Source organism: Dreissena polymorpha, chromosome 7 (genome assembly GCF_020536995.1).
Source record: "Dreissena polymorpha isolate Duluth1 chromosome 7, UMN_Dpol_1.0, whole genome shotgun sequence".
In the NCBI taxonomy this organism is placed as follows: Eukaryota; Metazoa; Mollusca; class Bivalvia; order Myida; family Dreissenidae; genus Dreissena; species Dreissena polymorpha.
Window position 1 is genome coordinate 86,907,006 of NC_068361.1, and position 27,943 is coordinate 86,934,948.

The following is a 27,943-nucleotide window of genomic DNA, read 5'->3' on the forward strand; positions in this document are numbered from 1 at the left end:
TCCCTGTTACATGTAGATCAGATGACTATAAATGAATGTCAAAGGTTGACTGTTCGCAACAATCACAGGTGATGGTAATTTTTGAACTCATCCTTGTGGTTTCAGTAATGCTCATCTGAAACTGGAGTGTTGAGAAAAGACAGTAACAAATAATGATCATTTGGTAATTGTCGGCTCAGGTAAAACATTTTTGTACCCTGAGTACTCTTAAGTATACTACAAAGTACCCGGGGTATTGAAAATACACTTAAAAGTACTCCCGAGTATGGCACGTTGCCCTTTACTATATTTTCCTAAGCCGGGTAAATTGAAGTATATCATGGACGAACCATCTTTTGAACCTCTTTATGTTTGACACGTCAATTATACTCAAATATAATGTTGAAAATAGTGAAACATTTTTACAAGTACTATATTTGATACATAACTTGTTTATTCGTCGCTGGCAACTGTAATTGCCATGTAAATCCTCTTTTGATAACAGATTTGTGCAATTTTCCAGCACATCCATATTATGTAAAACTATCAATACTGCCCAAACAATCAGTACCTGATTTCGAACCATTCAGTGTACAACATTAAAAATAAATTAGTCACATATTTGACCATGGTCACGTGACTTACTGCAGCAGCTGAAATGTGTAAATTGTCAAGCAAAGTTGAGAACAAAAATAGACCATGTTTTTAAAGTTTTTTGTTAAGGAAAACCTTACATATGTAAAAAGCATTAAGAAATACAATGATTTTTACGTGTTTTATTATTAATCAACTATTCTACCTGTTTTTGACGCATTTTCGTCGATTTGCAGCTACGCGCGAGTCGACGTAAACAAATTACCAATACATGTACTAAAACACCGTGATGTAGTGCACGTGCGCGCATAAAATGAAAAACTAATGACGGGTTCGAAAAGAGGTGAGGTTCGAGAAGGGTTCTTTAACGATACTTGTCTTCAGAGTACCGGGTCGGGGTACTTTCAATGGAAGTACATGTAGCACCTGAACCGACAACGACCGGAGCCTGATCATATTGTAACATGGAGGATATTTGATCATCTAAAATATACCGTTTTTCACAGGCAGTCTTTACTGTCATATATTTAAATCACTAGCCTGAGAGCACGTTTTGCCAAATTTGTTGACATTTATTTAGTCAGAGGTAAAAGCAGGTGTGTCATCTTTTAAAAGTTTAAATCGTGGCAAAAAGTATGCATTGGTAAAACAGTAATAGTTATAAAGTATACATGCTGAAATATTTTGATTTTTTTCACAGACCAACTGGTCCGTATGAATAAGGTTCAAGAGATCAAGATATGTTTTGAACTGTCAATCAACAGGTAAGTAAAGTTGTTATACGTATATCATTTTAAATAAGATTTATAAATCAGGCATCGACATCAGAAAAAACTGGATTGTGGGTTAATCGTGTAACAATTATTGAAAACATTCTTTGAAATAAAAAACAATTGTTTGACCTATCACCACTTGATATCGTAAATAGTGTATCTGGTCAGTATGTAAGCATACAAATTCAAATTTCGTTGTGCCACTGGGTTAAAAATGAAAATATTATGAAAAGTAAAGAAAACATCTATTGACACGCGTAGGGTCAGTGTGGAGATAACTATTTCACTCATTCAACTCTCGTGACTTTTTGAGCGTGGGTCAATACGGTCACTACGTGCATACTGTAACTGATCTAATCTAATAGGTATATAACTTCCGTTTGCTTTTAACGGTGAATCCGTTAAAACATTTATTTGTATTTTAGTTGATGACGCGAACTCGTATCGATACTTCTACCGCGACCATTTCTATATATTGCCCCATCTGAGCCGTGTACGTTTATTAAAAAACGAACGTGTGTCTAGTAATAAAAGATCCTAGTGTGAACGGTTCGGTTTGGTATATGGTATACTACTTGTGACACGGAAATCGGGAGTTCGATGCCTGTTCTGAAAAATCTTTGAATAGGCTAAAGCTTGTTATTCCTAAACACGGACTCGATTTCACGTCTAAATGCGCCTTATCTTTTAAATGACATATATACATTTATTTATGAATATTTATACCTGTGATGATCTTGCATGCCATATCCACTACGCTGAAGCCACTGAACCAGCTTTGAATTACAGAGGCTAAACAGCAAGCAATTATAAGATATAAGATTTGATATAAAACACTTTGATCATCAAGCAAAAAATATGATTTAATTTTTTTGATGCATTACTTTTTATTGAAAGTCTTGTAATCTTTTGTACACAATAATTTCCATTAATGTATTACAATACATGGTAATCAAATATCAAAATGTTTACCATTCTTCACGTGATTGCTAAGATAGCGGGCGACAGTATTTTTGAGCGGGCAACAGTATTTTTTGGACAGTTATTTTTTTCCCGCTTGGTCTAACAGTATTTCTATGTCACGATGGCCTATGGGAGTTTAGCATTGTGAATGAAAGTGAGGTATACTAAAACAATATATCATGCAACGTTGCATCAGATAGATATCAATGTAGCGGTATAATAAAGAGAGAACAACAGGTAACTGCCTGATCTTTTTGTAATATATCTGGTACGGCTTAGAATAATATAACGGCGAGGCTTGCCGAGCCGTTAGTTTATTCGTGCCGAGCCTCATATATTACAAAAAGATCAGGCAGTAACCTGTTTTTCTGTTGATCATACCTGTTCGTCCCCAATTTTATGGAAATAATGAAAAAAAACGCTTAAAAGCTGCAGTTTTAGCGGAAAAGAACATGACTTTTGTCGTTTGACGTGTTAATAATGACGTCATGAGCACGCGTAATATTTGTAAAAAATGTGTTTTTTTGCGGTTTGTGTTGCATTTTGTGCTTAAACAAATTACATCTTGTTACCAATTTTTTTGTTATGTTGAGTCTTATTCGATTTTAATAAAAATGAGTACTTTATAGTTGATTCCGAGTAATATGACCATCCTCCACACATGACTGATATAAGAACTTCCTGTTGACCATGATATAAAAAATATATAATGCAACGTTATATCAGGCAGATATCAATGCGGTGGTATGATAAACTAGTAATATGGCATCAGTTATGAATTATGACTTATTAAAATCGACCACGTAATTATTATGTAGGGGCAACGATCGCTTACCAGTAACATTCTAAAAAAGTTCAATCATTTTTCAGCAGAAATTGAACTTTAACCCAAATTCTTTGTAGACGTATGATGTTATTATTTTAATCAATGTATCGTTTTTAAATAAATGTCACACTTAGAGAATACGAGGTTATTGTCGAATACAAATAGGTTAATTTAGCCGAGGGTTCATGTCAAGCTAAACAAACTTATTTGTATTCTACACTTACCTGGCATTCTATACATTCAATCATTTCCACATAATTCATACTTCATAACGAAAGTGAACATCAGAAAATTGCAGAAAAGCAACGCTTACTGTAAATATTGCACAACGTAATGATTATACACAAAATGACGTCGTTATCGTTCGGGCACTATTTCATTATTGCGGATGGAATAAAAACAAATTATTTACCTAGTAGCAATTTTCTTATAGATTAGCACACACACACAACATTATACAGTTTTATTAACGGTCAAAATACACAATTAACACAACTACATCTGACGGGTACACTCCCAGTGCCTATGGAATGACTTGAAGGGTATCATTGTTTAACTTGCCTGCAGTCCACAGTTGGAAAAGGCGCCCTGTAAAGTGTAGACACCGCGTTAAGTCGAATGTTCAGCTTTCAATATGACAAAAATATCGAATCGTTTATACACAATCATCAATCAAAATTGTTAAATAATAAATCGTATAGACAAAACGTGTATCACTTGTTTTAAAAACACCCTTTTATGTTCTTAAGGATCCCGAGTAATTTTAAAATTTTGCTTTTAATAATGCCGGGTCCGAATACCAGTACAGACATTGTTTTACTTGTATTTACTTTTTCTTGTATTTCTATTACTTTGGTGTGTTATATATATTATATTTTGTATGAGTAGACATAAAACAACATTACGCAACTGTGTGAACAATAACTTTTAAATCGCTCAGAGATATACTCTCAACACAATATCCAATTCACGCATTTTTTTGTACAAGCTCACACGAACAAAATGCATATCAATTACTATTTAATAGTTAATATAGCGTTAATTTGAGACATGTTGCGAAAAACGGGGTTAAGTGCATGTGCGTAAAGTGTCAACTAGACTAGGGACGACACTTTCCGCTTCTATGATATGTTTCGTTTTAAGAAAGTATTTACTTAGCAACATCAAGTTAATGCGGCAAATGTCGTCCCTGATAAACCTGTGCACTGTTGACTATCGGATAACACTTTACGGGATATAAATGCATTTTGGTTATGGATGTTTTTGTTTTGGTAAAAAACATTTTATAGTGTTAAATCTGAGAGTAATTGTACGTTTTGCAAAGACGAACAAAGACTAACAAATCAATACTGTCCGCGGCTCCAAGCAAATACCCAAATAATATCGCCCACAAGGAATTGAATATATTTGCAGCCTGACACCATATATAATGCGTGTATGCCAGAGTTTATTTACAGGTCATCGCTGAGTGTTCACGACTACCTTATGTGCTGACCTGCGCCATATATACTATGTGTATGCCAGAGTTTATTTACAGGTCATTGCTGAGTGTTCAAGACTACCTCATGTGCTGACCTGCGCCATATGTACTGTGTGTATGTCAGAGTTTATTTACAGGTCATCGCTGAGTCTTCTCGACAATATCATGTGCTGACCTGCGGCATATATACTGTGTGTATGTCAGAGTTTATTACCAGGTCATCGCTGAGTATTCTCGACTACCTGATTTGCTGACCTGCGCCATATATACTGTGTGTATGGCAGAGTGTATTTACAGGTCATCGCTGAGTCTTCTCGACTGCCTTATGTGCTGACCTGCGCCATATACACTGAGCGTATGTCAGAGTTTATTTCCAGGTCATCGCTGAGTTTTTACTACTACCTTTTGTGCAAACTTGCGCCATATATACTGTGTGTATGTCATAGTTTATTACAGGTCATCGCTGAGTCTTCGCGTAAACCTTATTGCTGAACTGCGGCGGCATATATATACTGTATGTATGTCAGAGTTATTACAGGTCATCCACTGAAGTCTTCTCGACTAACGTATGTGCTGACCTGCGCCATATTATAATGTGTGTATTTCAGAGTTTATTAACAGGTCATTGCTGAGTCTTCTCGACTACCGTATGTGATGACCTACGTCATATATACTGTGTGTATGTCAGAGTTTATTTACCGGACATCGCTTGATTCTGCACGACTACCTTATGTGCTGACCTGCCGCTTATATACTGTGTTCTATGTCAGAGTTAGTTACAGGTCATCGCTGAGATCTTCTCGACTACCGTACGTGCTGTTCAGCGCCATATTATACTGTGTGTAGTGTCAGAGTTTAGTTACAGATTATCGCTGAGTCGTCTCGACTACCTTATGTGCTGACCTCGGGCATATATACTGTGTGTAATTCAGAGTTTATTTACAGGTCATCGCTGAGTCTTCACGACTACATTATGTGCTGACCTGCCGCTTATATACGGTGTGTATGTCAGTGTTATTTACATGTCATCGCTGAGTCTTCTTGACTACCGTATGTGCTGACCAGCGCCATATTACTGTGTGGTATGTCAGAGTTTATTAACAGGTCATCGCTGAGTCGTCCTAGACTACCTTATGTGCTGACCTGCGCCATATATACTGTGTGTATTTTAGAGTTTAGTTACAGGTCATCGCTGAGATTTCTCGACTATCGTATGTTGCGACCTACGCCATATATACTGGTGTGTTTTTAGAGTGTGATTTACAGGTCATCGCTCAGTCGTCACGACTATCTTTTGTGCTGACCTGCGCCATATATACTGTGTGTATGTCAGAGAGTTAATGTACAGGTCATTGCTCAGTCTTCTCGACTAGCTTACGTGCTGAACTGCGCCGTATATACTGTGTGTATGCCAGAGTTTTTATTTACAGGTCATCGCTGGTCTTCTCGACTATCGTATGTGCTGACCTGCGCCAGATATACTGTGTGTATGCCAGAGTTTATTTACAGGCCATCGCTGAGTCTTCAAGACTACCTTATTGCTGACATGCGCCATATATACAATACCACAAGCGACCCTTATAATTATATACGATAAGTGCACAGGTTAATCTAGGACGTAACATTACGCACATGCATTAAACCCCCCAGTTTTACCAGAACGATACTTATTTAATTCATGTACCATACCCTTGAGGGTCCTGCAATCGTCATAGTTACAGGCTCCGTCCTCCGCAGCAGACATCGCAGAATACGCTGTCATGTTGGCACTCTGCTGAGGAAGGAAATACCCGCACAACGAAGCATAAATACGAACACATTCCTCATTACTACTCTACATATCTGAAACAGAGTTTAAAATAATCTTGAAGCTTGATATTGATTCCTGTTTATCAGTAAAACGTCGGTGCGCCCATTGTATTGCGTTTTGTGTTCTGTTTGAGATACATGTTTTGTTTGTCGATGTCTTACACTTTTTGTGTGGCAAAAGGAGTTGTGTCCGGCTGTGGGTGTCTGGACTTTCACCTAGTTGATATTAGCCTCGCTCTAAGAAAAAGGGGGTTCAAATGCATTTGCGTAAAGTGGCGTCCCAGATTAGCACCTGCAGTCCGCACAGGTTAATTAGGAACGACACTTTCCGCGTTTATTATAATTTTCGTCTACAGAATGTCTCTTCTTATAAACAAAATCCGTTTTACGCGGAAAAGTGTCGTCCCTGATTAGCTGTGTGGATTGAACAGGCTAATCTGGGACGACATTTACTCACAATGCTCTAAACCACTTTTCATTGGGCAAGGCTCATAAGTAAATTAGTGCGTTAATACATGTATCTTTTCTAGTACTTGGTCTATGGCTACAACAGTATTGTTATAGAACGAATATTACTTTGGATGAAACGAAATAGCTTGATTAAACCCAATGTCAGCATAACTTTATTAAAAAGTAAAGTTTAGTATAAATGCTTTTTCATGAATTTTCTGAATCAGATAACAACGATCTCATCATTATTACGGCCATTGCTCGTTCTTCTTTTGAACGAATTACCTTTTACGTATATACTAGTATTCACGTATTAGCATTAGCAGAGTACACTGACTAAGCGTTTAAATTATTCAATTTGTGTATATCAGCAAACGCGATTGTCATTGTATACGAATTTTTCTTCTATTATGCATTCATTAAACTGGACAAACATGTATAATGACAAAGTAGGTAAAAGAAACAGTTCAGGGGCTTGTCTGATTGATTTTGCCACTGCACGTTTATGTTAATCTTATAGCATTACATTCTCAGATGCGATTGCGCTATTTGTATGTATAACCATTAACTGTATCACGACTCACGTATTTGTTCTGACACCCGTATCTGAACGTCATAGCCGATCCTGGGTGGTACTCATTGTGGGCATAGCAAACCTGACAATACAAACACGCATTCTATAGTAATTATAGGGTCCGTCACACAGAGTTACACATAACAAAACATAACTTTTGAAATCTCTGATATACGATATGCAGGAACACCATAGTCATGTTCAAGCAAAAATTAATGCAAACGTTTCTAACATGTTTGGAAGTTTGAACATGACAATGGAGAAATACAGTATTTAATGTATTGTGTTATGTAAAATGATGACGTGGCTTGGCTGAATGCGTCGCTCTTTTATAATGTAACATTACTAAATGTGTAACGGTAAGATGTATTCTTTAAGCATTAGTGTCCGGTTCACATATGTTTGATTTAAAAAGATGTGAGTTTTATTCTTTTATTCGGACAATTTAGGACAATTCTAATTTTCTATCGTATACCTCCATCCAGGTTTCTAATGCTGTTAAGCAGTTGTGCTGAAAACTCAAAAAGGGGTTACATACATAAAAAGTTACCTGGTCGGTGTCACACGTAGTAAGAGTGATACACTCCCTGGGGTCGGTGACTGATGCCTGGTCAGATTTGGATGAGTCGCAGAAGTAGCATTGCCCTGTGGTCGTATTTTCTAAAAGCACGTGTAAATAATTACATACATAATGAACATCCTTTACATACCAGCATATGGTACCTGAGGAGAAAACATTATATATGTACATTAGAACAAAGATTATTCAGCTGTGACTTGTAATCAAAATACTTTTATTATTTGTTTTTTCGTCATATAATTGTTACGGTTAATCATATGGACCATGATACTTTTTGGTTTTCGAGGAATGCAACTTGGTATAACGAGAAGCGTTCAAGCATGAATTGATGTGGACGTTTTTTCAGACGGCACAGCGATAATCACGAGGAACCGACAGTCGTGGGTATATTTAGATGTAAGTTTATACTGTATCTTTTCCCGTTAAAATCCGCTCAGTTGGCATGCATTTATGAAAAGCTAAGCATTGTAAGTGTAATTATAAACAATTAAACAATATATGTATCCCGGAAAAAGCAACTTTTTGGAAAAACCACTAATCTGCTGTTACAAATAAACATGACCCATTTATAATCCTTTCAAAATCACACACCGTATCAACCGTTTTTATTTAAAGGAAGCTATCATGGTGATATAATGGACCAGCGTTGTTTGTACCGGGGTGATGAGTGGGTTTTTCTAAACTCGTGCTTTCCGGGATCATTCTATTGTTGGTAGGGAGTCACAATACGCCGCGGCGTATTTTGTGAAATGTGTTTAGTTAATGCACATAATATAATGTATTTTTCGAAAGTTATTCGCTGTATTCCTGAATATACTTGCGAGCTGGTTTTAATAGAAGGTAAAATACATATGGCTTCGACAAAACAGGAACGTCTGTACAGAAGTTAGGTGGAGTGAAAGACTTATGCGTGTTTTATGCAAAGAATTATGCGTGTTTTATGCCAAGAATTATGCGTGTTTTATGCAAAGAATTATGCGTGTTTTATGAAAGAAGTATGCGTGTTTTATGCAAAGAAGTATGCGCGTCGTCTGCAAAATACACCGTCAGGCAAATAGTAAGTATGCTTCACATCTTATAAGGAGTATTTCCAACAATTTTTAAACTTATTTTGAATATGCTAAAGATCCTTGCTTGATGGGTTGTCAATATATTGAAAGATAAGCAGAAAAATGGCCCCAGATGCGCAAAACCTTGTAAACAACATTAGAACTATGAACTGGTTTAAAAACAAACGAAATTGGTAACGTGATATTGTTTAAATTTAAAATTGACACGGAGGTAAGTCAAAAGGCAACGGTCCGTAAGAGTAAATAATGTAATTATGCAATATTATTTACATATCAATGTTTTCGTTTTTTCAGTTTGCTAGACCTCAAGGAAAATTCATAAATACAAAGCTTTGCAAGACTAACGTTTTTCAAAACCTCAAGACATATTGCCAAAAACAGGACACGGTGCATGTATGTCAATGTCAATATTTATGCATGCCAATGCATCATCGCACAAGAAGCTTTTTTATGTTAGTTTTTGTTAATGAATGAAAATGTAAGAGTGCTTCCTATAACTCTCAATAAAGCTAAAGCTGACTCCTGTGACTTATTTTTACTTCAGAAAAAGCTTGAAGGCAACACGTTTCACATGCCCAGCGCAAATACGTATCCATTGTAATGGTGTCATCATATAGGAATATATCGTAGCATATCAATAAAAATATTAAAATTCCTTTAACTGGTTGATCAGAAGTAAGAATTGTTACATATTTGTATGGAATGAGTGCTGTATTGGACGTCATCATTGATGACGTTCAATCGAACGAATGATAAAGGGGGCTAAAATTCGTTAAGCTCCAGCGTATAGCAGCGATTTGGGAGTCTTGAAAACTGGTCTGTAACTTTTGCTGAAATTTGACATGTATATGGACCAGAACTCGATCTACACGATGGCGTATTCGTCATATCTGGGAAAAGTCCAGTTTTTGATAAAATTACGAAAAAGTGGTGTTTTTTATTGCGCAATCAGTATAAAATGAGTTCTCGCCGGAAGCGTTAATAGCGTTAATAGCAACCCAAACACAATTCAACCCAAGGAGACAATTCACGCGATAGACACTTCAAATTTGATTTTAATTAATACATATTGCGATTTTATTCCAAATTAATAAATAAATTCATATTGCGTTTAACATACATAGCTGAACCCGTTTAGAAAATATTAACAAAACAAACAAAAACAAACAACAGTTAAATTTCATTAATGTAAATATGGTAACCTGATTACATATCCACTAGCGTACACATGAAAAATAGTTCGCAAGTAAACAACAAACAATCAAATTTAAACGCAAATAAGTTAACAAAATATATAAAATAAATCCGAGAAATTGATACTTAAAAATACAATTTCTGCACTAAAAACATTTTTGAGAGTCATTAAAACACATAATTTCGGAAGTATACAACCAACATTCAATATGGCTGCCAATGAACGTTCGAAAAGAACGCGAGAAAGTATTTACAAAATAACATCATCAAAATAATTAAAGTGAACGCTACTTCGCCGTTTTTTAGATAAGTATACGATCTATTGAAAAACACTAGCATTTGACATAAACACACCCGTGGATATGGAAATAGACATCACGCGGCTCCCGCATTTTGCGCTGTGTACGGTTGTTCAGAAAACTTGGTAAGTGTCATTGTGTTCTTGAATTTGTCCGATGAGTTGAATTTTATATACCATTACCATGCGAGAAAGTTTTCAAACACATTTATTTCTCACGAAACTTACCTTTAAAAATAAACAACACAAATATTAGTGGCACGAACTGGTATTGGCACGAAACGACAATCAACCGTTAAAGTTCAAGGGCATAATTTGAATGGAAATACATGTGTTGAATATTGGATAAATTAATCGTTTTGCCGTTAAAAGGGTAATTTTTTTTGGTTTGCTTTGCTTATTTTTTTTATCAAAACACAAGTTTTATAGTTTGATTTCTGTATAACAGTTCAGTTAACGTTATATCTTGAATTTATAAATATCGAAATAGATGTCGGAGTTTGCACATTTCGGACGTTGCTATGCAAATTGCAAGTTAGTTCTCGATAGAATATACTGTTTTACCTTTCGCATACAGTTGTGCAGCTGTTTTCCATGTAATGATGCAATGTTTTACGTCTGGAATACCCCCCTCGATGATTATAAATCATTAACTTCTCAAATTATAAGCATCGTCAACTTGACAAGGTTCTGTTTAATTAATAAATGGTAGAATATGTAAAGCTGAGTAACATTAATTCAGCACACATGACTTGATATGAAATACAATCTCGTGTGGCGTATTTTCATTTAAACTCTGGGTTTAATGACTACAAGTCGGCCGTGCAGTTAAATATTTTTTAAGCATAGAAATATTCCAAATTATTTTGGATTTTGTGTTTGTCATGCATAATTTAAATTTTCATAGGAATAAAATAACTTACAGCGACAGGATTACGGCTTTGTTATGGTAAGCATTTGATACAAATGTTATTAAGAATGAGTGTGGTTGTAAATAAATTTTGACAAAATGGAACGAAAAAAAAAACACACAAAATGGAAGTGCGTGCATGTTACTGTATCTTGCAACTTTATTGTTTTAAGAATTGGATTAAAGTTTAAATTTAGGTAAGCGTGTCGCTTATACTAAATTAAGTTCTTAATATCTCCTTTGCTCTTATATGGTATGAAATGCGTATCTCGTGTAACGTAATTTCATTCAAACTCTGGATTTTAATGACGACAAGTCAGACGTGTTATTTTATTTAACAGTAAAATATTTTTAAAGCATCAAGAGATTGTAAAAAATATTTCCGATTGTATTTTTGTCATGCATAATTTAATCTTCCATAAGAATAAAATAACTCGCTGTGTCAATATTTCGGTTTCCTTAATCATGTTTTAGGTAAGAATGGTTAGCATTTGATACACAAGTTTTAAAAAAAATAGTGTGGTTTTTAATAAATTTTGAGAAAGAGACGGATGATCAGAATTGGAGGTTCAAATCTTTGTCAAGTATAAAATGTTAACCATTCTGACCTAAAACACAATACAGGAAACCATACATCCAACTTGTCGTCATTAAAGTCCAGAGTTTACATGAAATTATGTTACACGAGATATGTATTTCATACTATACAGAAGCGAAGGAGTCATAAAAAAACTCAATTTAGTATTAACAACATGCTTACATGTACATCAATTTTAACTTTAATTCTTTGCTTTGAACAATAAAGTTACAAAGATTTGAACCTCCAATTCTGGTCATATTACATTAATATTTGCATATTTAATACCATATAAATATTGTTTAAATCTATTTGTTGATAAATTTAAAATAGCTGACTTTCCTCTTACATGCCCTTGTATTTCAAGATAGAATACTTTCCTTCACAGAGGAGAGAGGTCTGAGTTTGAATCTCAGTGGGGGCTTCAGAGGATGATTTATTTTTAGAAAAATGATTATATTTGCTCATCTTTTTAAATGACTTTGAGCCACACACCTTAAAATTAACTGCATGGCATAGTAAATTTAAGTATAAATAAGAAACATATCTTTATCTTTGCCATTTAGAATATATCTGGTGATTACAAGGTAGAAATCCGTCTTTTTTGCGCTTTAAAACTTAAAAATAATCGCGTTTGTAGAAATAGACGTAAATGTCTACAAATCCTACTTTCAGTTTAAAAGCGGTACCGTTTGAACAATAATATATTACTTTGTAACTAGGCTATAGATTTAATTTATCTATGCCAATTAGAATATACAATGTATCTGGTGGTTACAAGGTAGAAATCCGTCTATTTTGCGCTTTAAAAACTAAAAAATAATTGCCTTGGTCAAAATATGAGAATACGTATATAGAAATCCTACTTACTGTTTTTAAATAAAAAATAATAAATTACTTTCTACCTAGGCTATAGATTAAATGACCCTATAATGATCAGATTTGTATGGAAATGAGTGCTATATTGACGTCATCATTTGATGACGTTCAATTGAACGAATGATAATGGCGACTAAAATTCGTTAAGCTCCTGGTTATAGCCGCGATTTGGGAGTCTTGAAAACTGGCCCAACACTTGTGCTGAAATTTGACATGTATATGGACCAGAATGCGATCTACCTTTTGGCGTATTCGTCGTATCTGGGAAAAGTCCAGTTTTTGATAAATTTACGAAAAAGTGGTGTTTTTTATTGCGCAAATCGCTATAAAATGAGTACTCGCTGGAAGCGTTAATAGCGTTAATAGCAACCCAAACACAATTCACCCCCAAGAGACAATTCACGCGCTAGACACTTAAAATTTGATTTTAAATAATACATATTGCGATTTTATTCCCAAATTAATTAATAATTTCATCTCTCGTTTAACATACGTTTTAGAAAATATTAACAAAACAAACAAAACAAACAGCCGTTAAATTTTATTGTTGTAAATATGGTAACCTGATTACATATCCACTAGCGTCTATGCATATTTACACATAAAAAATAGTTCGCAAGTAAGCAACAAACAATCACATTCAAACGCAAATTATTTAACAAAATATATAAATTTATGCTAGAAATCGAAACTTAAATACAATGTCTGCACTAAAAAGTTGTAAAAACACAATACCAATAGTTTTTACAATAACACATTCGACATGTACATGTACTTCCAACAACACGCCAACCTCTATTTTCAAAGCGAATGTGTAGAGTAACATTTCAACAATAAAGACAAACTGGAACTGGAGTTTAACTTAGTGCGCAAATTGGAAGTGATTACAGTAATTTATTTTTCAACTTGTCAATCTCCGTAGTATACGTTTAGTTGTGAGATGTTAACGGTTTCCCAAAAAAAACATGCCTTCGCTACGAAGTCAAAGTGGGTGGGGAACGAGACTGCTTGTGGATTTCGAGTTGCTGGAAGTTTGTAACGAAGCTGCTTTTGTGCAATATTCAGCGATTTTGCAAGCTGTGTGTTTGAAGATGGAGATATATATTGCTGACATTAATGATGTTGTGTACGTTCTTGTGACCACTGATCTGCATATGATACCAGTGGGAGAGCATCCCGAATCCCAGTTCCCACATAGTCTGCAACAGATGTTTCCTGGTCGAGTGGTTGGTAAGTTTCATCGTTATACATGCATATTACACATTTTACATTATTTGTGCTATTTTTGACACCCATTTTTCATGCTGATGAACCAACGGTCAGTGCCAGTAGTCCTACTGTCATTGGTCTGTGTGCTTGTTGAAAGTACATGTAGAAAGGGTTGATTAGCTCCAATAAGCCATGTTGCTCTTTTTTGGATAAAATTTATGGCAGTTTGCTTTTTTATCTTTGTGCAGCAACATCTGCCGCCTCATTTTTTGAAAACATTAGTCGCACACTGTTCATATTGTGGAAAAATGAGTCTTGCATGTAAAAGTAAGAAAAATGGGTGGTGACTATTCAACAATGTGAAAAAATGAGTCGCGCATTGTTTAAAATACTTAAAATATCAGTCGCAAACATTAGAAAAATGTAAAAAAAGTGTCTCACAATGTTGAAAATTGTGAAATATGAGTCGTACAATGTTGAAGGTTGTAAAAAATGAGCCTCGCAATCTAGACAATTATGGAAAAATAAGTAAGGGGACAAAAATTCCACTCGTCTGCTCATATTGACGAGTGAAATCTTTAAAGGACAAGTGAATTTCCCTAAAGCGCTCGTCCTACAGGACGAGAGAAAAAGCTGATGTTAAAATATGTTTTTTAAGACCCGTAAATAATTAAATAAAATCATTTTCTTAAAGCATATCTATTCCGAAAGTAGAACGAGAATGAACTGGAAATTGTAATTGTAAATTTCATACAACAGGTGCGCATTGTTATGCGAGACTAAGTCGCGAGTAAATATTGGTGTCAATGTTGACAGGGAAACATCCGACTGCATTCACTGTAAGTATTGATTTTTAAAGAATTATTTAACTGCAAAGTACAGTTTATAACTAGTCTGAATTTCGTCCGAAAAATGTCTGACATTTGAGCGTTCTTTAAAGGGATGGGGGGGGAGTTTGGTGTTCAAACATCCCAAACAGGAAAGCACGCAAGCATTAGAAAAAAGTAAAACAGCAGTCTTCATTTATTTATTTTGTGTTCCTCATAAATAACTTATTTCACTGCTCAACATTTCTTTTTTGATCAGCTGGCATGAATAACTGAGTAAGCAGCATTTTAGCAGTGATATAGTAAATTTTATTAGTCATATTAGCCCTTTGCAAACTTTATTTCACACATATTCAAGGACGAGTGCATATGTGTTTGCAGGACGAGTGCACATTTAAATGCACTCGTCCTGCAGGACGAGTGCAGTTTAAAAATATTTTTGTCCCCTGTAAGTTGCACACTGTTCAAAATTGTGAACAAATGACTTGTGACTGTTGGAAATAGTGAAAATAATTAATTGAGCATTGTTCAAATTTGTGAAAATATGAGTCTCAAACTATTCAAATTTGTGAGAAAAAAAGTCGCTAACTGTCGAAAAATGTGAAAAAATGAGTTGCACACTTTTTAAAATACTGACCATTTGCATTGCAAATTCCTCTACCGGTAATTAAAATACTGACCATTTGCGTTGCAAATTCCTCTAATTTTTGCAAAAACAGCTTTCACTATTTATTTATTTAATAATAATCAGCGTTCTAGATAAGCTGCGTATCAGCGTAATATACGCATTCGAAATATCAAGATACGCTCAATTTATCATTTCCGTGCGTACATTTAAGCAAGCCAATCTGGACTTACGCTAATGCTGTAAATTCTCTGCGCAGTGCCCCAGATAATTATTTGAGAAATAGGGTTTTCACCCATTGATTTGAAAAATAGGGTGATTTCCTTCTTGAAATAGGGTGAAATAATTTATAAAAATGCATACCTTTATATCATTAATGTTTTACTTCTGTGGAAGATGCTCACTTGTACTGATTCAATAAAACTTTAAACTATCATAATTAACTTTAATAAACTGATGTTTCATAACATCTTTAATCATTGAAACTGTCCTTAATATAAACTTAAAACAAACAAAAATTTGATAACACGAATGATCATTTGGCTCTTGCTTTCTTGGTTCGAAACAGTTTGCGATCGACTGATATTTTTTTCTCAACAATAGCGGAAGTCTTTCGACCTCTCTTAGACATTTTTATTTTGCATCGTTATAGAAACTGAAAGTACGGGCACTTTATAAATACATGCACAATGAGCGACGGATAAAGTCAGATTGAAAACGCATGTATGTCGAGGAAAACAATTTGATCACACTTTATTTAACTATGAAATCTAGAACGCAGAGAGTTTGAATAAAGCTTGACTGTTTTCATGGTCCGTCATCCAGGCGCTTGCTTAATAAATACGCGTGACGATAATAATTTCAAAGAGAAAATACCGAAAATGAGCATTTAGTATTTTCGATTGAAGCTATTGTGTTGTACGCATTGAATTTGACGAATTTGCGCACAAATCAAAATGGTTGCGTTTTCAATAGGCATGTTATTGAATTTCTTTGCGTTTTTAGACATTTTAATAGGGTGAAAGACGCAGATACACAGCTTATCTGGGGCACTGATGCGTATATCATAAACAAAAAATATAAACAGCTGATTGTCTTTAGCCAAAAATGAGACTGGTTATCGTAAAAATTAGAGCTGGTTGTAGAAATAGTTAGCCAGTCGGTATGTATACTCTGTAGCATCTAGATGCATGGTAAATTTAGTATTGATTTTTTAACAGACAGTCAAGCGCTTATGTGTTTATTAAATTACATGAAGTGGTCAGCATGGCTTCTTCCAAGCCAACACAAATTACTTCTCAAAGTACAATTGATTCTTTGTGTATGGCAAAAATTGTATCGAGTAATAAAATTGTACTGCCAATACTGAATGATTTAAATTCCTCTGTTTTAAAATCAAAAAGGAACCACTAAAATGCTAATAAAACAACTGTTGAAAGTTGGCAAAAAGTTCTCCGTTGGCCACGGTGGTGGATAATAACGACGAAGATCTTAAATGTAATCTGCCAACAAGTTAAAATAACAAGAAATTAAGAAACCTACTAATATGAAGGAATACACATAGTTAGTGGTTAATTGTTATTAAAGTAGAGTGTCTGTACCCCGGCTATATTCTGGTTTTACTTTTAGCAAATTACCCTTCAACCAAGGCGAAATTTGACCATTTACCCCTATGCTTTGAAAAGTGGGGGTATTTACCCCCATGGGTACATTTTTTTTATCCTATTACCAGCTGAAAATCGATAGTATAACAACGATCGTATAAACTTTACCTTAATACTATCGCTATTTTTTCCGACCTCTATCTTAAGAACACTATATGTTTAAATGTGACGTCATAGCAAATGATGACGTTGAAGTAAACAAACACTTTGAAGTCAACTTGGAAAACCAGCGCTGTTTCTTTGAATTTTAAAGTATTTATACTTTTTTTGAACGATAAATGACCACAAAAAAGGATAAATAGAAAATTATGTGGATAAACTGGATAAAGATCAAGTTTATCATGCTCGGCACGAACCATGTTAGCGGCAAGCCTCGCGCTTCATCGGTTCTAAGCCTCGCATGATAAACTTGATCCAAAACTCACATAATATTCTCTATATCTATAATGCTGAATAATTGAGGTAAAAAAACAAGTCTATTATAAAAAAAATTCAGTTTAAAGAAATCGTAATTATTTTTTATTTAAAGTTATTTACGGCCATTTCATATGCCTATAATTATTATCATTTTTTTTATTATGATATTGTGTGACAGAGGTCCTAATTTAACGACAACTCTTGTGTTTAAACTGTTAAACAAATTAACAGTATACTATATGCAAAGACTCACACTGGACAAATTAATCATTAAATCTACAATGAATGGGAAGTAAGCATTTGTCCCTCTATTTACATTGTTTTTTATCATGATAGAGTTTTTTTTCTCTAACCCGTGATATTAAAGAAAAGATGAAACTGATCAAACAGCAAAGCTCAGTCTTGTATGGTATGAAATTACTGAGGGTGTATATCTCATACACCATCACTCACTTACTAAGGCTCGATTGGTCATTGTTGGCTCGGGTACTACTTACATGTACCCTGGGTAGTATACTTACATGTACCCCGGGTACGGAGTATATACTTAAACGTACCCGGTGATATTAGACTGTACCTGAGTTGTATATCCTCCCAAAATCCGATACGCTACTGATTACCGTTAAACGATATTGTTTACCTTAAACAAACTTCTATTTTAAAATTTCTGCATCATGTTGCTTTTTATCCCCACACTTTTTGAAAAGCGTGGGGATATTGATCATATTGTGGGTATCTCCGCCGTCCGTCCGTCCTGGCCTGGCCACTATCTCCTCCTACACTATATGCACTAGAACCTTGAAACTTACACACATGGTAGCTATGAGCATATGTGCGACCCTGCACTATTTGGAATTTTGATCTGACCCCTGGGTCAAAAGTTATGTGGTTGGGCCCGGGCCGGGTCAGAGATTTTTACTCATTTTTTAGGTTATTTTACTATAATTTCTTCATTTCTACACTGATTGTCTTCAAATTGATACCAAACCTCTCTTATGACAATACGGTAAATCTCAACTATGCATGGCCCCATTACCAACCCTGGGGGCCCCGCCCACATAGGCCACTCCCACTAAAAATTGCAGTTTTACTATAATTTCTTAATTTCTACACCGATTCACTTCAAATTGATACTGAACCTTTCTTATGACAAAACTATCAACCTCAGATATGCATGGGCCCCATTACCAACCCTGGGGAACCCCACCCACATAGGCCACGCCAACCCAAAAATGCCTTTTACTATAATTTCTTCATTTCTACAACGATTCACTTCAAATTGATACGGAACCTCGGCCCCATTATCAACCCTGGAGCGCCCCGCCCACATAGGCCACACCCACCAAAAATTGCCTTTTACTATAATTTCTTCATTTCTACACCGATTTACTTCAAATTGATACTGAACCTCTCTTATGACAATACGATCAATCTCAACTATGTATGGCCCCATTACCAACCCTGGGGCAACCCGCCCACATAGGCCACGCCCATCCAAAATTGCCTTTTACTATAATTTCTTCAATTCTACACCAGTTCACTTCTAATTGATAATGAACTTCTCTTATGACAATACGGTCAATCTCAACTATGCATGGCCACATTACCAACCCTGGGGTGCCCCTGGGTCAAACATGCGGCGTGGGGATACGCGTCGGCCTCTGCCGCACCATTTCTAGTTGAGTATGCATGTCTATAATATAAAGGCTGTTAAAAGGAAAATTGACCTAAATGTGAACATAATTAATTTTTACAAATTAGCCGACAACAACTGATTTAGCATTAAAATTCTCAGTTACGTTTTAGTATATTTATCGTACCCAGGGTACATGTAAGTATACTTAAGAGTACCTGAGGTGCATGTAAGTACTGTGCCAACAATGACCAATGAAGCCTTACTAACTGTATAATGATTATATCTCACCAACTACCTTAACCTTGTGTTTATTAACCTGAAATTTATGTAAAATCTGGCTTTTTTACTTTAATTTTTCATTCAATTGATTATGCAATTTTTGACTTATCTCGTGGGAAATTATTTGAATCTTTGGATATTAATGTATTTTAATGTTGTGTTTGTCACGCATAATTCAGTGTTTTCCAAAAAAATTGAGTAGCCAGTTATATGGGCAGCAACTATGCGGTAAAACAAAAGCATTTGTGACATTTAACTTGATGTATTTGGGAATAGTAGCCGGCATGTAAAAGAAGTCGTTTTAATGCAGGTATTACATTGTAAATATTTATTTATTATTTCGAAGATAACAGTCATTGCAACGTGTTTAGTGAATATTACATCGATAGGCTGGCATGAAAAGTAGCTCCTTTTGAAGCACAAACTGCATCCAAGAATATATCATGGCTGACCCGGTTTGATGAGGCCTGTTTTTGATAATAATTTATTACTATTTTTACTTCCGTGTTCATAATCTTTACGGGCGCCATGCTGGAAATAGTCCGTTTCCCACAATGCATTTACAGCGTTGACACACTGGGTCTATACCGGGAAAAACCACGCGCCAGTTTTGGCGCCTGACGTCATCCCGCCGAAATTTTCATTGGGCAATTCATATGTAAACGTCATTGTATTCGCAAAAAGGCGGTAAACTTTAAAAGCCAGACATTGAGGGCAAGGTGCGAAAGTAAAATGTCTCGGATATTGGGAAAAAAAACGCGCGTGTTAGTCAGTTAAATAGTTACTTAGTTAGTTACTTATTTTGTTTAAAGTTCATAAATTTATATTGAAAAGTGTAAGGCAATAATAACTTAAACGGACTAATGCACAATGTGACCAACGGACTGTCGGATTACTAACGGTAAGAAAACATGCAGTTTATTGTCAATATTGACAAAAATCTGCGCAGATTTATTGGCTTTGCGTAATGCCCCTTTTCGCACTGTTTTCAGAAACTTGTGTTTACAATCACACTCGCATATGGAAATATCATGAATATAAGTGACATGAACGCCTGTGAATGTCTTTGCTGCAACTAGTTTAGTGGAGTGTAACATATATTATGCGCATGCGCTTCGATTGTTTTATTACATGCGGTATTGGCAGCCATTTAAAGAAATGTGAAAACAACACATTAATCTTACTTGTTCTCGTTCTAATTAATATAATTTTTCAACAGCTTGGTCGAGTATCGAGGTAAATATATTTAAATGCGTTTGCATATAAACTGAATACCGTATGAAACGTGTAGATGATGCTTTTCTGCATTTATTAACGACTGCAATTGTTTGTGAAATACCATTGTTTTTTACTGTTATAAAATTGTGTATTTCTAATATTTGGGTATAATACGTGTGTCTGGATATATTAGATATATTATATGGTTGTTTTATATAGTGCATATACAATGAATAACTTATGAGGGCTTAGTGTGACGATTTAGAATACAGTTTGGATCCTGATGAGACGCCATGGTTTGTGGTGTCTCATAAAGTGCAAATATTTCAAGGGAGACGACTGTTATAAGTTTCTGATCAGCACAAATTACACAATTAACTCCCTTTCTTTACGGGCTCCATGAAAATGCTATGTCCACGTATAAAACTGTTTTACAGTGTGAAGACCCTACATAAAAATGCGGATTTTTTTCTTACGTGGTATCTTGCGACACACATTTTCAAGTCTATTTCATTACATTTGGCATATATATTAACAAAAATGGCATCGTATGAACATGTCGTCATAGTATATAAGCAACATTGAAGCCTAATATACATTCATCTATTATTATTTGGGCACAAATAATTTTACCGTATGAAGACCCTACATAAAAATGCTGATTTTGTTCTTACTTGGTACCTGGCGACACACATTTTCAAGTCTATTTCATTAAATTTGGCATAGATATTTATAAAAATGGCATCGTATGAACCAGTAGTCAAAGTATAAGCAACATTGAAGCCTAATATGCATTCATCTATGATTATTTGGGCACAAACAATTTTACTGTGTGAAAGCCCTACATAAAAATGCTGATTTTTTTCTTACTTGGTATCTGGCAACACACATTTTCAAGTCTGTTTCATTAAATTTGGCATCTATATTAATAAAAATGGCATTGTATGAACATGTCCTCATAGTATAAGCATAGAAGCATAATACGCATTCATCTATTATAATTTGGGCTCATACAATTTTACCGTGTTAACACCATATATCAAGTTGCAGATTTTTTTAATACTAGTATTCGCCACATACCCACAGGCATTTTCATTAATATCTCAGAAAAAAAGACATATAAATTAATACACATGGCATCTAAAGAACATTTTATCAAAGTTAAACATGGTTCCCAGCCAACCTGGAAATCAGGGAAAACTGGAAAAAGACTCTTTTTTTCCAGTCAGGGAATTTGGAAAGTTTGTGAAATCAGGGAAAAATCAGGGAATTTTGTTTGGTCAGACTTTCCCGACTTGTGTCGAGAAGTCCATACAATTTAAACAGCAAATCATTTCCTCTGCATATCTATCGTGACTTTGTAGTATACGTGTAGCTTAGTTATGTCTGCAACTGCTATTTATTCAGGGTGTCTAAAACAAGAAATAGGTCAAAATCATGATCCTGGAAGTTTTATTTTCCATCAGGGAAAAATCAGGGAATTTTGTTCATACAAAAAGCTGGGATTCCTGTTAAAGCAATATAGAGGCATGAAATGCATTTTTCTGTTATATGTCCACAAATAATTCCACTTAGTGATGACCCAGCTTGAATATGAGGATTTGTTGAATTATTATTGCTAACCGACATACATTTTTAGTAGTACATCAGGATTCAATACCAATACCTTAGTGAAAATGGCATCGGAAGAACATTTGTTCATTGTACTAGATAGAATGATACATTATATCTATCCATCTTATACTTTTTTGCAGTTTCAGTAATATTTGGTCTATAAATGATTTCAACATGATATAATTATTAATCATTGCTAGGAAATGTTTATATGTGAAACAAAAATTAAAAAAGACGTTTTTTTCCCCCATTTATGTATCTATGTATACATCTTTTGTTGCAAACAGTTATGCAACATGTGTCAGAAAACACCCACGACAAATATATGGAGGGAATGATTTTTTCACTTATGTGGGTGTATGTTGGCTCCACTTCACACGATACAGTCATTGTAGTTTAATTGAAAAACGCATCTTACAATGTGAGATGAGTTCTGGGTTCAAGCCCCAGCAGTGGCCTATCATGTGTGATATACAGAGCCCATTATGATTAAATATACACAGTTATCTATTTAAAGAATTCAATTAAATATAAGGAATAATGTTAAAGGGGAATTGCTGCTTAACCATTTTTGGGATTGTATTGTAATTTTTTGCCAAATTTGACATTCAATAACAGGGTTTATAGACATCCCAAGCATAACTGTTTCTAAATTTTAAAAAAAAAACAAGTCGAAGTGTGCAGAATATCAAAAATTTGAAACTTTCTGATGTCTAAAAGTCATTAAATGCCACTTAAAGTTTACATTTTTTTGTTCAAAATGACCCATTTTGTGCTGTTCATTATTGGTTAATGTTTTACGCTGTCAGGTCCAAAAGCGCACATTCTGTAGCTTGTTTGGACCATAATCTATAATGCGGCCAAGTTTCAGCAGATTCGGCCCAGTGGTTCTGATTTTATACGCCGTGCCTAGCTTTTAATGAGTATTACTCACTGACTTATGCATATGAGCTCGGCTGTTTTCGGAGAATACCTGAGGTATTCTCATAGCCAGCTCATCGTATGTGTCATGTCTTTTCGCCTTCTGGCGTCCGCCATGCTAAAACCTTAACATTGACCCATTGTACCCACAATTTTCGTACCCACATTTTTTTTCGTAACCAAAGTTTTCGTACCCACATTTGTTTAGTACCAAAAATGTGTGTTCCCGCATTTTCTTACCCAATATTTTCGAACCCACATTTTTTTAGTTCCCACTCATTCCATCCCGCGAAACCCTTAAGGTGTCGCAACTCTAGTTAAGGGTTAATATTGTAATGGTACTCATTAAACATATTTTTGAAATTTACCAATGATAAATTGTAATGTGCGTATATACTTTCATATTTGAACGCACCTTGGTTACTTCCGCAGGGATTGGAACAAGGTGTTTAGGGATTAATAAAGATACTTAAAAGCAGGAGGCAAATGACTCCGAGCATGACATTTGTATTGGTTAACTGAAACTTTTAGGCGAGCATGACATTTGTAATGGTGAACTGAAGTGTTAAGGTGTGGAAAAACTGAAATCCCTAGTTATTGTCTTTCTGCATATTTGTTAAATTCTCTGAAATGTTTCAAGTATAGAAATGAGATAAATACTATGCAAAATATGTGTAATTTATACTTTATTATAGAATTATCTTAATGGTGATATTATATGATAAATGACGCAACGCAGATAATTCACACAAGTGAGTAAATCTCAAAATGCTGGCATCTAAATCAAGTATTCTATACATGTATGAGAAACATGTGTTAGCAACTTAAAAAGGTACAAATTTGATTACTGTGAAACCATTATATATTGTCAGGCATTAATTTTCGTATATTTCGTCAGTCGACAATAATGCCCCATATTTCAACAAATTAAGACTGAATTATCAAAGGCATGAGACATTAAAATACAACGTAATCCAAGCATACATACTCCGTCTGTTACGTAATCAAGATAAACCGGGTTTGACAATAAAGGGTGTATTACACAGTGTACTTAACTGACACGTGACATTGCTCTAAAACGCGAAAACAGTACAGCTGTATCGACTGCGTTGACTTCGTTTAGTTGGAATTGTAATGATAAATGCTAATTGTTTAGCCGGGTTGTGTATAGAGAACACAAGTGGGTTGTCGTATATATTCTTTATTTTATATATGTCTATAATATTGAAATGGGTGGCCTGAAAAATAATTCAAAAACAATTATGAATAACTAATTCAAATTGCAATAATTAAACATTGCAATGAAATACATAATAATCAAATAGATTTATATTACAATAAGCAATACAATACAATACAATGTAATTATATTAACAATAAAAGTAAACTCACCAGAGACCTGAGGACTTAAGTTTTAAAATAAATATATGCTGACAAATGGAAAATGCCAACATCTTTCTCTTACGAGACTTTATGATGGAATGATCATAAACTAGGGTATAACCATTGAAACTCTATAGTTAAGGTAGCGCACCTCTAATCATTTCCCGCGATTTCTTCGAAGGTTGAAGAGCCTACTATTAGGTGCCGTAGCCTAGTGGTTAAGGCGATAGACTAGAAATATTTTGGGATATTCCCGCGCAGGTTCGAATCCTGCCGACGACGTATACTTTTTTGCGACGCGTTTTATTTATTTTCTTACGTAATTTGATTTAATATGACATATAAGCTATATTTATTGTTAAATATGTTGCCATTTTTATGCACATTCTTCAATTATTAAAATTAAAACAACGTTATGGCGAAATTGGGTGATTTACTGTTGAAAATACGAACCATGCATGTTGCATTTTTATTTTTATTTCAAAAAGTAAACGGTAAATCTGTCTAGTTCTTGGTATTTTTGCTGTATATAGTGTTTCTATAAAAACTGAGTTTAAAATATGACTTAAATGATACTATTTTGAATTTTATGACACTTTGTTTTTAACCGACCCAATTTTTACTTGGCTGAAATCACTTACATTTCATGTCGCTCTTCCATAGATAAAAATTTGTAAAAAATAAATGTCTGTAGAAGAATAATTATTTCATCTTGTTTAAACTTTAAACACATTTACAGCATCTGTACACACCAACTGCATGTCCATATTTGGAAATTTGAATGAATTATGGAACTTTTATATACCCCAGGGGTGAAATTAAACTGGACAAAAGCCGAGCGTGGGGGTGGTTTTGAAAAAATCGGTATATTTTTTTAAAAAGCATGGAAAGCCTACCTACAAATTTGCATGTAGTTCAGTGAAATGATGCTGATTAAGAAAATAATTAATTAGATTATGTTTGGATATGTGCCCATTAGAGGTGCGCTACCTTAAAACATCTCACCTAAAACATGCAGTGTTAGTAACTCATTCACTCACCACTTAGCACCCACACTGATACTCGCTCACATTCTTGCATGGGTTAGTAATATTAAAGGATTAGTGTCAGAGTGAATACCCTGTTACAATTGTTAACAACTTTATTAGCCATTGTGTGTATTGTGTTTGTCAGTGTTGTTGCAGAAGATTTTACAGCCTCCACGCACCGGATTATATCCGGATCAAAGACAATAAACAAAATTAAAAGATGAGGATGTATATACTTCCGTATACATTCTCCGCATTGATTATAAATAAATAAAGAACATTTTGATGTGTGTTTGGTTGTTTGCATTTAACTACAATACAGGCGTAAAAAGAGCTTCGTTTTTTGGGCTACCGATCTTTTTAATCATTGACATCTTTTACAAGTTTTACGATACATGTTTCAAATAAGTGTTACTTTTAGCAATTGAAAACGTAACAGTTAAAGAGAAATTAGCAATCATGACGATTAGTTACATCCAAACGTAGGGAAATTGTTTTCAAAAATTCACTTTTATTTTTGCGCGATTTCCAGGAAATCCCCGGAAAGCACGTGTTTCGAATGACTGAGTATGACGCAATAAAACATTGCTTTGTATCCTATTGCATTCAATCTAATTTAAACTCACTCTTCCATTGGTTGTTACAATTAAATCTGAACTTTGCCCTATGAAACCGCTGTCCCATAATGCACTGTTAATTTTACACTTCCGAAAATTATTGTACCTAAAGTGATCAAATATTTACGATGCAAAACTCTTGAAACTTTATTGAAAACTGACCAAACAATTTGCTTACACTAATTTGAACCAATAATCTTCGAACCTTCTCTAATTTGTGCCAATACATGTAAGATTGTTATTAGTTTGTCCATGATAAAAAATGAATAGGACCAATTGGCAACTGACTTCACTGTTTCAAATCCGGTAATCATAATAATGATACACTAATGGGGGCAATTCCTGATCATCTGATAACAAAAGACTTGTATATTGACATGTGACAAACAGGCCCCACCTCCTGCAAGTGACTCTAAAGTCTCCTCCCTCTTTCACCACTACGCTTTTTCGCAACCGCGACATATTTCGGACAAACAAATCGGATATTGACTGAAGCATTTTTCAAAGTCAGGTTGGCGAATTTAAGTGCTGACGAAAACGTCATTTTTATAAAAATGACGAAATTTCGTGCTGAGGAAAATAAATGATTTCACTGTATTATATATATGTATACATAAAAGTAATTACCCGGTCTTATTCCACATAAACGTTTGTTACAGTCGTCGGCGTAAGAACAGCATCTGATAACATGGGAAAAAATGTGGTGTTTATACTAATATTAAAGTCCCTTGAACACTGAAAGTCAAAGAATATTTCGTAAAATATTGCGATATCCAAACATTTACAAGTAAACGCGAGATAGGCTTCGAGCAGCTCATGAGACTACATCGTGCTTCCGTCGCTGCCTTAAGCCAATCAACGTTCGCCTGGTAATTTTCGGATATAGTCGCGAGAAATTCACATGGAATATATTGTCAGACAAAAAATTAAAACGAGCATTTCGTATCTCGTTTTATCTATGGTACCAAACCACATCTAGCTTTAAAATGTTGGCTATTGCTATCAAGAAAACTGATTTTTAAAACAAATTTAACATTAAATAATTTTGAAACACAACTTAAAAATAATTTGTTATGTAGAATATACAATTGGATCGTAAATTATGGAAGTAATTTCAGACGCACACGGTCAAAGGCATAATTTATCTTAATACCAATTAAGGTTGAAGTTGACATTTTGTATCAGGAGCATAATGAAAAAACTTAACAAACACATGCTTTGTGTATGTATAAATATATTTACAAATATAAATACATGTATAATCCGGTAATTAATATTTAAACGTTATCAACACAAATTTGCATTTATAGTTTTACTTGATTTTGTTTTAATATAAAAAAGTGAAACGATGCGTTGCCGGTTCGAATATATTTTCGGCAGCAGTGAAATATAGCTGGTTTCAAACGCTTGGTATACGTTAAAACTTATCCGATCGAAGGAAGTGTATGTGTGGGATAAGTTTGAAATGGATGTTAAGACATGACCTGTAACCATGTATACCTTCTGTAAACTTGAGACGACTCGTATCATAGAATGGATGAACACGTAA

At 34.6% G+C, this 27,943-nt stretch overlaps 1 protein-coding gene across 5 annotated transcripts in view; it reads right to left on the reverse strand.

Moving 5' to 3' along the window:
* Window positions 1-27,943, reverse strand: part of LOC127837589 (uncharacterized) — a 253,953-nt gene that overhangs the window by 55,164 nt on the left and 170,846 nt on the right. For 2 of the 5 annotated variants that reach the window (XM_052364846.1, XM_052364842.1), the window contains one exon: window positions 7,459-7,530. The exons of the other annotated variants lie outside the window; for them this stretch is intronic. In XM_052364846.1, the coding sequence (XP_052220806.1) occupies window positions 7,459-7,530 (72 nt within the window). The remainder of the gene's footprint in view (window positions 1-7,458; window positions 7,531-27,943) is intronic. 5 annotated transcript variants of the gene reach the window in all.